The sequence below is a fragment of the Cariama cristata genome, unplaced genomic scaffold (assembly GCF_000690535.1).
Source record: "Cariama cristata isolate BGI_N322 unplaced genomic scaffold, ASM69053v1 scaffold16101, whole genome shotgun sequence".
Taxonomy (NCBI): domain Eukaryota; kingdom Metazoa; phylum Chordata; class Aves; order Cariamiformes; family Cariamidae; genus Cariama; species Cariama cristata.
The window spans coordinates 4,908-16,229 of NW_009599966.1; the positions used below are offsets into that span (position 1 = coordinate 4,908).

At 49.3% G+C, this 11,322-nt stretch overlaps 1 protein-coding gene across 1 annotated transcript; it reads right to left on the reverse strand.

Moving 5' to 3' along the window:
- Positions 1 to 3,395: 3,395 nt before the first annotated feature.
- On the reverse strand, positions 3,396 to 9,885 carry TRAP1 (TNF receptor-associated protein 1). The gene is made up of 10 exons (XM_009709869.1): positions 9,732 to 9,885; positions 9,244 to 9,364; positions 9,058 to 9,127; positions 7,717 to 7,864; positions 7,009 to 7,194; positions 6,271 to 6,409; positions 5,666 to 5,751; positions 4,981 to 5,126; positions 4,525 to 4,597; positions 3,396 to 4,237 (listed from the first exon to the last, which is right to left on the reverse strand). Exons 1-10 carry the CDS (start codon positions 9,876 to 9,878, stop codon positions 4,136 to 4,138), a joined length of 1,218 nt encoding a protein of 405 aa, XP_009708171.1. The 5' UTR covers positions 9,879 to 9,885; the 3' UTR covers positions 3,396 to 4,135.
- Between the last annotated feature and the right edge of the window lie 1,437 nt (positions 9,886 to 11,322).

Sequence of the window (11,322 nt, forward strand, 5' to 3'; positions counted from 1 at the left end):
AGTCTGGACGAGAGAAAACTCTGTTCTCAATCTGGCCCAGTGAACTACTTTATGAGCCAGTCCAGTTTCAAGGACCCGAGCCAGATGTGAGAGGGATTCTGTCCAAGTTTAAAAGCACGAGGTCTCAGGAATGTCCTTTCAAACTGGATTTCACTGCCTATAAATATTTTCCATCTTCTGCCCTGGAGCATATAGGTTTGACTCCACAGCTGATGAGCCTGGGCAGAACAGGAGAGAAGGCCACGCCGTTTATCACTGACAGTTTGTCAGCATGCAAAGTGTAAATTGTAGAAAAATGAAAAACAAAACAAAACAAAATCAACCCCAAAAAACAAGAAGAAAGAGACAGGCAGCAGTTAATAAGGTCTCAGTAAAAATCAAACCTGATAGGTCCATTTTCTGCACAAAGCAGAGTTCAGCATTGCTTACAGCTAGGAAACCAAATAAGCTCCATGAGATTCTTCCAGGTTGGAGATCCCTAATTCTATCCCATGGGGAAATCTGGTAGATCAAATGCAGGACAGGACACAACTAGCCCATGCTGGGTGCTTCACAGCACCATTCCTGCACATTGCACGCTCTTGGAATTCCTGGATCACCTCAATATGCTAGAAAAATCAGGGAGCACTACTCTTGCTGCAGGAAGAGCACAAGTGGGACGGAAACTGCTTAGTGATAACAATACGTATGAAGATGAGTAATTTAGTATGCGAGTGGAAAGGATGGGAGCTGGAAGAGCACAACTGCAGCTTCACGACTACAAACAGCACTGAAGTTCCGATGCAAGATCCATACAAGCCTTCTCTGCTTGCACAGCACATTTTGAGGTTGTGTAGAAAGTGAAGAACCAGGTTCTAACTAGCTTCTCATGCCTCCCTTTTACCATCACGTTTGAAACAACTCATCCTTTACACTGCTTGTTTACCGAAAAGCCTCTGTCGCATTCCATGCAGAGGCCCTTTCAGACACAAAGTCACCTACAGGCTAGTTTTCCAATGACTCACCTGTATTCCTAGCAGCACTTCAGTTTGCATTCATCAACACGACGCCATACATCTCCCTTTTCCACTAGGGATCTGTTCTGTTAGCCACGCATAAAATCTTCATACACCAGCACTCGCTGCAGGTCTTTGCAAAATAAAAGGGAAAGCTGAGTCTGAGAGGTGAGGGCCCGGAGAGGCTGTTGGTGCATGCAATGATGAAGCTTAGACAGAGCATCAGACAAAGCAGCATCATAAAGTATGTGAGACTTGGGTCAAAGCACCCTCCTGGTCCTGCTGCTACCGCTCCTTGCTGCGCACAGGCTCCTGGGACTATCACCACCTCTCACCAGGTTTGATGGGTACAGTGACCAAGAGTAGGTTTGCACTCCAGTAACAGAAACCTTATTTGATCTTTTAGTCACAAATCTCTTGTAGCAAAAAATGAGCACCTCGAGGGCTTCTGGGATTCCTGGAGGATTCCCAGGACTGGAGAGGTTAAAGACATGTCAGACAGTTCATGACCGTCTCACAGCAACCATGTTCCGCTTCTCACTGCATCAAATTTTATAAACTAGCATCCAGCTTCAGTTCAGCCATTATATCAACACATGATATTTTTAGACAATTATCAGTGAGCACCAAGTGACCAGCTTGCAGGCTAATGCACTCACCTGCTGTACTGTTAGCATCAGAAAATCACCAAAGGTTTTAATTTCTTCAGTCTGTGCTCATGAAACACCCTGCATTGTGATATGGCACTGTATTGCTCCTTTCAAGTGTACTACATGTATATCCATGTAGAGCACCCAGTAATTTTTCCTGCGTATTTATGTCAATTTTGATGGCAAAGGATCTTACATCTACTTGGAAGATAGGAATGCTGCTCAGCCTCCAAAGTGTGTAGCTGAACTCCACATATGTTGTCTACTTCCAGGAGCAAAACCTTATGCATGTTTACCTGTACCAGCTTAGCTGCTGGTTTACTCTTCTCATCTTTGAGGATGGACATTTTAAGGGTATTTTGTTACTGCACAATCAAGGAATCCCAGCATAATCAAAAGATGCCATCTGTATCTTACCAGGAGCTGGATCGATCAAGACCTGCGCCCTCTAGCTCAGCTACACAGCTACCCTAGAATCACAGAATCGTTTAGGTTGGAAAGGACCTTTAAGATCATCGAGTCCAACTGTTAACCCAGCACGGCCAAGACCACCACTAAACCACATCCCTAAGCACCACATCCACACATCTTTTAAATACCTCCAGGGATGGTGACTCCACCACTGCCCTGGGCAACCTCTTCCAGTGCTTGACAACTCTTTTGCTGAAGAAATTTTTCCCAATATCCAATCTAAACCTCCCCTGGCACAACTTGAGGCCATTTCCTCTCATCCTATCGCTTGTTCCTTTGGAGAAGAGGCCGACCCCCACCTGGCTACACCCTCCTTTCAGGTCATTGTAGAGAGCGATCAGGTCTCCCCTCAGCCTCCTCTTCTCCAGACCAAACCCCCCCAGCTCCCTCAGCCGCTCCCCATCAGACTTGTGCTCCAGACCCTTCCCCACCTTCGTTGCCCTTCTCTGGACTCGCTCCAGCCCCTCAAGGTCTGTCTTGTGGTGAGGGGCCCAGAACTGGACACAGCACTCGAGGTGCGGCCTCACCAGTGCCAAGTACAGGGGGACGATCACTGCCCTGGTCCTACTGGCCACACCATTGCTGAGACAATCTATCAGAAGGGGTGTAGGATGTAGAAGGTGGCTCCTTGTTTTTCTCAACACCCTCTAAACTGTCATGTGTTAGTTCCTCTTCTGCATCTGAATAAAAATGAAATTTTAGGTGATGTTAATGAAACTTCTAAATGGTACCCCATGCAGCGGACCCTTTTCATTCCCCTTTGCACAGCCAGGCTTCCTTTAGCTTAAAGAGCTGGAGGTTGTCCTGTCCAGCAGAGCATCCAAACATTTAACCAAATTCAGTTCTAGAATCTTAATCTGGCATTTTAAAGATAAGCTAAACAAATATCATGGCTGCCTCAGAGCCCCTACTGAGCAGGTGAAAGAATTCTTGTAAACCAGTTTGCACGGTGTAAACCAACACACAGAGGGAAAATCTAGTTTGGCATTTTCCTCTACAGAGGCCTCTTCTGTTGAACAGCCATTGCTCCGTAGAAAGGATTCAAACGGCTAAACTCCATTTTCAAAGACAAGGCTAACAGGGTTCATAGCTACAGATCCTCCTGTTCTCCCTCCACACTCTCTGCTACTACCTACTGTTGTTTTCACAGCCCACCACTGTCCAGTGCTTGATGCCCCGAAGATCCAAGCAGCATCTGAAGAGACAAAAATCAACAAATCACCAGTTGGATGACACAAAGACCAAGAAAGTAAGGGGAAGAGAGAAGAGTGGAGGGGTCTGGAAAAGAAGTTTATTTATCATAAATACAGATCAGCCAGACATGCAGTTTAGCCCACAGAAGAGGCAAAAACCCTGGAGACTCTCCAGAAAGCCACACGCTGGAAAGCTGTTTCCCAGTTACTTCCCTTTCTCAACAGCAAGACCAGGATGAACTCAATTATCCGACAGCTCGGTGATCTTTTCTGCCACGGGATTCTACTGACATGTTCCACCAACAGTATCTGTGTCTGCTAACGGCAGCAACCTATCTCCATGCCAGCAAACTCCTCCTGCCTGGTCAGAGGTGCAGGTTTCCTAACAAATTAATTCTGTGAGTGCTTGTTCGGAGCACAATGGTGCACAGCGATTCAGTGGATGAGGGGGTGTATTCACAGACCCAACTGGGAATCTTGCTGCCAACATCTGTTTAGGTAAAGGCCATTTCGAGAAACAGTATGAAATGAGGCTCTTCAGGCTTGTGTCAGAAATTTGGGTATATTGTTTTAGTAGCAACCTCTGGATTTTGTCCCCACTAAGAATATCACACTTTGAACAGGTTGATGACATATGATCTAATAATTACAATTTGCTCCTCCCTGTGCAGTGAGGGTTAGAAGTCCCCTGCATTCTCCCTGGCCCTCTGCCACGTGAACCTCTCGCTGCACAGTGCCTGCAAGCAGATGCTGCAATAGCTGACAGAGTGACTGCACTTGAGGAAAGAGAGATCAGCACAGAGTTCATCCTTCAGCCTTGTGGGGCTCAGTTCTTCTCCAGGATTCTGGTGAGGAGTTCATTCAGCCGGCTCACCATTGGTCTGGGATCCTCATTCAGTCCTGCTGCTATCATTGCATTCTCATATATCTGAAAAAGAGAAGAAAGCATTACACAAGCAGCAAGAGCGAGCTGCACGAGAGCTGGGGAAGAAGTGAATGTAACTCTCCAGGACTCGCACGCTGAGACAAAGCATGTCTTGTAGGCCACCTGGTAGAAAAACACATAGACCTCAAGTACCAGAAACAGCAAGTGGAGACCACAGGAGGATGTGATTCTTGCCCGCTACAAGGGCTTCACCCTGTTCCCTGCCACATGTGTCTCCAAGCTGGCTCTGGGGAGGATGGTGCTGCGTCTGGAGAAGGCCTGGTTCCTACCTGATCAAGCAAGAGCTGGGCCAGATCAGGCTGACTGTCCTTCAGCTCGTTAAGCTTCTTAATCAGAGCATGCCTGTAAGAGTGAGAGAGATCAACACTGAGACTTGGTATTTTTGGACACAATGAGAAATTTATTTGCAGAATGAGCAGCTAAGCCAAGGTGGGACAGAAAAGGTTCTACCTAAAGGCCAAAACAGCTCCAACTTCCTTGTTCCCATTCTGGGGGCTTCTCTCTTCTCTCTCATCCTTTCCCTATAACCCCCATGGTCCCCAGAGGGCTGCACACAGTGTGTGTGGGTGGCTCATGTCGACTGTGCCATGCAGCCTCACAGATTAAGACACTACACTTCACAGGGAGGGCTCTGCTAATTGGGAGCCTTAAGTTGCCTCCTCTCTGCCTCCATCCCAGAAAGACTGCAGAGCCCCAGGCCTAGCACTGGTATTGTTCCCCCTTACCCTGTATTGATCTCCAGGGTGGGCTGCAGGAGCTGGGCACGCTCCTCTTGGGTCTTGGCCAACTGCTGCATGCGAAGAAAGTGGCGGGCAGCCCCCATCTCGAGCACAGTGATCATGGCGGGGTGGGTGTCCAGCCGTGTAGTCACCTGTGGCAAAAACAGCGATCAGTGCTGAGATGGAAAATGCATATGGGTTAGACGTGGGGGAGGTTCAAGGACTCAAGAGTCTCATCAGCACAGATCCACACCAAGCCTCCACACGATTAGTTCCTGCCCCACAGGAGCTGCCTAAACCAGCAGGAAAGCTGGGGGCCCAAATGGCCCCACTGGTCCCCAGGCAGCAGCTCGCAGCTGGACCCAGAGCACTCCTTGCCAATAAGCCTTTCTAGTCCACAGGCAAGACAGTCACCAGCCTGTTCTTCTGGTAACCTGAGCATGAACTAGCAAAATGGGCTTTGCTCATTACACATTAAGATGTGGTTCTTCTGCTGCCACGCTGACCATCCAAATGACAAACGCCAACATTCGTACCATTTACAGAAAGGAGGCACGGAGAAGAATGATTTCTCTCAGCATCCAAAGAAAAATCTGCGGCAGCAGATCCCCAATCAACCACCACCTTTTTTCCCTAGATTATCACCCCCATGGATCTCCTGTACTTAGTTACCCAGACACTGAATACCTACCTTAACACCAGTGACTCGAGAGCCCAAGGCATTTCTCATCCAGGCCATCAGATCCTCAGCCTCTTTCTCTGTCAGACGTTCGGCAGCTGGCAGGGGAAAGAGGGCACATCTGAGCGTGCATCTACAGTGTGCCAATGGACAGTGAGCTTTACTCCGCAGCTCAGTCCATTTCATACTTCCATTGATCTGTTCTCTTGTGGAAATGGGAAGGCAGCGCCGCTCAGCACACACCTACGTATACGCTCTCATCTCAGACCGTGCCATACTGAGAGAGTGCAGGCTCAGCTCATGCCCTGCCAGTGCCTGCCTGCCTCTGTCAGGGCACCAGATGTATGCCTGTTGTTAAGACTGAAATCATGGAAACTCCACATAGGACATTCCATCTGTTTAAATTCGCAAATTGCTTAAACTTTGATCACATGGGATGAAAGGGATCTGCAAGAACTGCAAGTTGCCTCGGAGCATGAGAATGGCAGGATGGAAAGGAGTGCTGTTGCTCACATGCTCAGGACCTACAAGAGCGCCGGAGGAGATGTACCCTCGCTGGTTGGCACAGGGCGGTAGGACTGCATGCAGCAGGGAGGGCCAGGGGAGCCCCACGATACCTGGGCGGCTCTCCTCAAACTTCTCCTCCTTGTAGTGATCAACAACAATATCTGTCTCCACCGAGATCAACTTCTTCTTGTCAAACTCCCGAAGGTGCAAGAGTGTCAGCTCATCAAATTGCTCATAGCAGAACAGGACCTGTGCCAAAAAAAAGGGACAATAACACACTGTTTGGGATGTACCAGAATTTCCTCCTTCCCAAGGCAACTCTGCACCAAACAGCAAGAACATCACAAGGGAAATTAGCAGGTTCAATGCCATGGTGACTATTGCTCAGGGCACCAGATGAAAGCAAACCCTTGGAGGGCTTTGTTACGATGGGTGGCAGGTCTGCAGCTGAACAAGTCCTGCTGCCCATGGGAAGTGAGAACCAGCACTGACTCCAGTCCTGAAAGGGCCACCTGCCCACCAAGGACACCTATAACACCGTTACCAGCCCCGCACAGCACCTCCTAGGCTCCTGCTCTGGGGTTCAGCGAAGGTATTGAAGAAACCTCAGAACCAGACGTCTGCACGAGTACTAACCTGCCTGCACAGGGTGTGTGACAGGTCCTTCCTTGCCTCACACCACAGTAACCAGTCTGAGTGGAGACAGAGGGAGCCCGGGCAAAGACACCACAGTGGCAGGGTCTGCCACAGCCCTCATCGCCCTGCTCAGCTCTGAGATCCAGGTGAGCCCTGACCACTGCTATAGTAGCTCAAGGTGTTCCCCTGGCCATGGTGCACTGCTCACCTACCTCCATGTCCTTTTTCTTCATGGCCTCAAAGTATGGGGAGTGCTCAGCCAGGTGCCGGTTGGGTGTGCACAGGTAGTAGATGTTTCTGCTCCCTGCCTTCATGCGGGAGGCGTAGTCGCTCAGGCTGGTCAGCTGGCCTGCGGGAAGGGCGGACGATTCATAACGTAGCAACTTTGCTATGTCCTCCTGGAAGAAATGTGCTCCCATGAGCTGAGGGCAGGCGACTATAGCTCTACCTGACCACCCTCAGCCCCAAGAATTCCTGTTGTGGCATGCAGGCCTGTTTGCAGCCCTGCAAAAAGGCTCAAGGGGATCCCAAGTCCCTCCTTTCCTGCTCCAGATCTTAAGGAGGCAGAAAAGTGACCTAGACAGGATGCAGGTCAAGCTCTCCTGGAAACGGGAATCCAGGTAAAGGACAACAGTAGGTGAAAGTCCTGCTTTATTGCTTCTTGTAGCTCATATTGCATCAGGGAGAGCTGACAACACAGCGGGGATACAGAGACTCTGCAGTGTCTCGAATTAAGTGGGAAGCAGCACTGAGTCAGAAAGAGTGACAGTTTGGGCACTAGAGAATCTGTAGGTCTTGTTAGACCCAGGAACGTAAGTTATGGGTGTGTAAGATTCACAGAGAAGTAGCAGTCTCCCTCATCCCAGGTCATGGTAGGAGCTAGTAATCTTTCCCATCAGCTGCTTCAGGATTCCTGGTACCTTGACATCCTGCTCTGCTATTGTGACAATCCCCTCTCTCATGAATACCCCGTAGTCCTCAAAGAATTTGGCATATTTCTCGGGGTCCTTCTTGCTCTGGTCAATGAAGAACTTGATCAACCTCTTCTGCAAAACATCTCGGAGCTTCCTGCAGCAGGAACAAGCCTTTTTAAAGATAGCTGCTAGACCAAGACAAGAGATTTTAGGTGGACACGCTTCTCCCTGTGCAGTGTTTTAGTGATGCATTTGCAAACATGAGGACAAAGAAGAAACTCTGGGTCCACTGTCTCCTTTCCCTCATGGCTGTACATCTGTTCTTTGTATCTCAGTCAAGAGCAGCTCTTGAGCTGTAGAGATAGCTAGATCTGTGGTACAAATGTCCACAAATCTTCAGTAACTCGTGACTCTGTGATGCTGCAGTACATAACCAACTGTGCACAGGGCATCTGCCTTACTCCCACAGGTACCCTTAAACAGGGGAAGGAAGTGGCTATAAAAGGGTTATGCTCGGAAGAACCCTTTCCGAAGGCCTGAAAATCCACTGTGAAGTGACAGCGTTAATTTGGTGACTATAGCAAAGGTAGAGACACTTCCCCAGTGGCAGAATGCAAAGTTAGCCATCAAACCTAACAAGATTACCGCGCCAATGCTAAGGAGTAAGAGCCTATGCTTATACTTCTTTCAAGTTCCAACAATGGCAGATGTTTGAGAAGGGACTTAAATGACAAAAAATAAGGAGAAACCAAAGCCAGATCTAAAGGGTTTTTAGAGGAGACCGACCCGCTGGCAGTCAGCTTCACTGGGCCTCAGCACCAAAGGAAAACCCTGCTGGCCGGCACTCAGGTTTTGACAAATGGGTGCGTGAGCACAGCAGAGCTTTGAAGGAAGTCTGGAAACAAGAGGCACAAAGTGCTGTTTGAAGATCTACATGTAAATAATGGTGACACTAAAGTACGGCCCAGCTTCCTAGCATTGACAGCTGACTTACTGTTTGGTTTTGTTTTCCAAACCACTTGGTGGTGCAGACCAGACAGTTTAAATAGCAAATCCACTGTTACTGCTGTAGACCGGAGATACTGAATGACAGCCTAGGACACAAGAGGCACATGGCCCAAGCAGGCAGCAGCAGATTGTACGACACAGCTCTCACATCTTGAGATGTGACCAACATGGCTGAGAAACAACTCACTCTGTAGACTACAGAAATTCTCAAGGATGGAAATGCTGCGGTTTACACGCCAGGTCCCTCCAAGCCCCTCTAACTATCCCACAACATCCCCTCCTCAACCAGCAAGAAGCTGGAAGAGCCTCAGCAGTCCACAGGATCTATCTCTCGCTTACCTGATAAGGGCACTCTCCTGCAGCAGCTCCCTGCTGAGGTTCAGGGGTATATCCTCACTGTCCACAACACCTGGAACACAGAGCAACCCTTGAGCAGTGAGGCAAACTTGAGTGCCAGGCTCAGGAAGGCAGCCCTTTGCCTCAACCCCTGTGGAAGCCATGGTCCACAGCCCCGCTATTCCCCACCTCTAAGAAAACGCAGCCATTTAGGCAGGATGTCTGCAGCTTTGGTTTGGATGAGAATTTTGCGGCTGTAGAGGGCAACGCTGGAGCCCAATTCCCTGCTGATGTCAAACATGGATGGTTTCTGCAGGAACAAGAGACAGAAGGGTAACACCAGCACTGCGCAGGCTGCCCAGCTGCAGTATCTCTGTGGCTGCACCAGGTCACACTGTGGTCTTCCCTACCAGTGCTGAACCCAATGAGAGCAGAAATCTTGGCTGTCTTCCCTAGGGACCTACCTGAGCCATCTCCCTGCTCTTGTCCATGGCTCAGTATCCTCACAACTATCCTGTTGCACCGAGCCCACTATGGCATGAGATGCCACACTGGGTATTCCTCCTCGCCGTTCTGCAGCTGTAGCTGCCTCCATTCCCTAAGGAACTCTCCTATTCTCTCCTCTTCATAGCAAGTGGGCAGATGTCCCACTGTTCCCTGGACAGAAGGGCACGTACTTGCTCAGGCACGTAGAAGATGCTGCGGATGTTGAGGGGAGCGTCGGTCTTGTAGTGCAGGATGTAGCGGGGCTTGTCGTAAGCCTGTGCTATGAAGCGGTAGAACTCCTCGTGCTGCCATTCACCAATGTCCTTGGGGTCCAGCATCCAGAGTGCCTGTGGAAGAGCAGGGAGATGAGTTCCCACCAGCTCCCAAGACCTGTGGCCTCACAGTGCAGGGCTCTTCTCTCAGAGTTACGCTTTCCCTCCAGGATGGTGGAGCAAGGAAATAAGATCTTTCAAACAGACACACTCCTCTGCACAGCCCGAGGGCAGCGGGATGTTTTACAGTTCAGGCACACTATCACAGACTAACAAATTACTGCCCCTCAGGTGATCTCAGGACACATCTCCTAGAGGTACTCTTGCCCCCCAACACATTTAAGACATCTTTGTTTAGCTGAAAACAAAAGGGATTTGGCTAACCTTCATCGCCTCACACTTGCTATCCGCCAAGAGCATCCTGGACAGTTACCACAGCTCAGCTGACTGGCAGTACTGGTCAAGTATCTCAAGGCTTGACCAGCAAGCAAAAGAAAAATGAAAGTTTAAGTGGGTCTGTTGCAACTGGCCTGCCTCGCTGATGGAGGTCACTTTCCCACCACAAGGTCAGCTGAGTGCTTGTGAAGCAACTCCCAGATTGCCTGTTTTCTGCTGATTTGTTTTGGAGTGCAGGAGATGCTTTGTGAACCACCCAGCAAAAAACAGGGCCAGAAAGTGCTCCAGCAGTACCATTTCACACATCAACATGTGAACTGATGAGCTCCAGACCAGGTCTCCTCCTGTGGCCATGCTTTCCACCTGCTGCTGCTCTAAACCCCGCCAACGCTTTCTGGAGCGTTGAGCCCATGCTCACATCACATTTAAGTTTTCAGTACCTCAGCAAAAGACTAGCATCTAGCAAAGATGTGGGAGGTTCTGCCCACTTAATAAGCATTGGGACTCAACTAAGAAGCTCATGTTTCCAGCCAGGTGAAGCCCACTACACTCACTGCCACTCAAGCCCTAATGAGTGACAGGAGTGATTACTGGGGGCAATACAAACATCCAGCCCACCCTCCACCTACCAGAATCCAAGAGATTCAGGACTCTGGCAGCCCTGCCGTGCTGCCACACTCCTTAAAGCTTCTTTTGCCTCAAAGTCTTGTTCCACAAGTGGCTTCCTAACATTGCCAGCACATGCAAGTGTCCCGGAGGGTTTGAAGGATCACAGGTAGGCTTATGGACTCAACTGGGTACTAAGGTGCTTGATAGCAGCTCTTGTTAGGTAAAGTGCTGCTTCCCCAGAGGCTTACTTGTAGGTACAGTTACCACAGTTAGACCGCAAAAGCCTCTAACTCCACACTGTCAGCTACATGGCAAGCATTCAAGAGCTTATCTAGGAAAGTCCACACCAAGGAACTAACTATAGAATCACAGAATCGTTTAGGTTGGAAAGGACCTTTAAGATCATCGAGTCCCACCGTTAACCCAGCACGGCCAAGACCACCACTGAACCATGTCCCTAAGCACCACATCTACACATCTTTTAAATACCTCTAGGGATGGCGAC

What these genes read in the sequence shown, in the direction of transcription:
- TRAP1 (XM_009709869.1), bottom strand. Translation starts at nt 9,878, where the DNA reads ATGCTGGACCCCAAGGACATTGGTGAATGGCAGCACGAGGAGTTCTAC. An exon ending in TAGCAGAGCAGGATGTCAAG is followed by an intron (nt 7,195 to 7,716) that starts GTACCAGGAATC and finishes CATTTCTTCCAG; the next exon opens with GAGGACATAGCAAAGTTGCT. An exon ending in TGAAGAAAAAGGACATGGAG is followed by an intron (nt 6,410 to 7,008) that starts GTAGGTGAGCAG and finishes TTTTTGGCACAG; the next exon opens with GTCCTGTTCTGCTATGAGCA.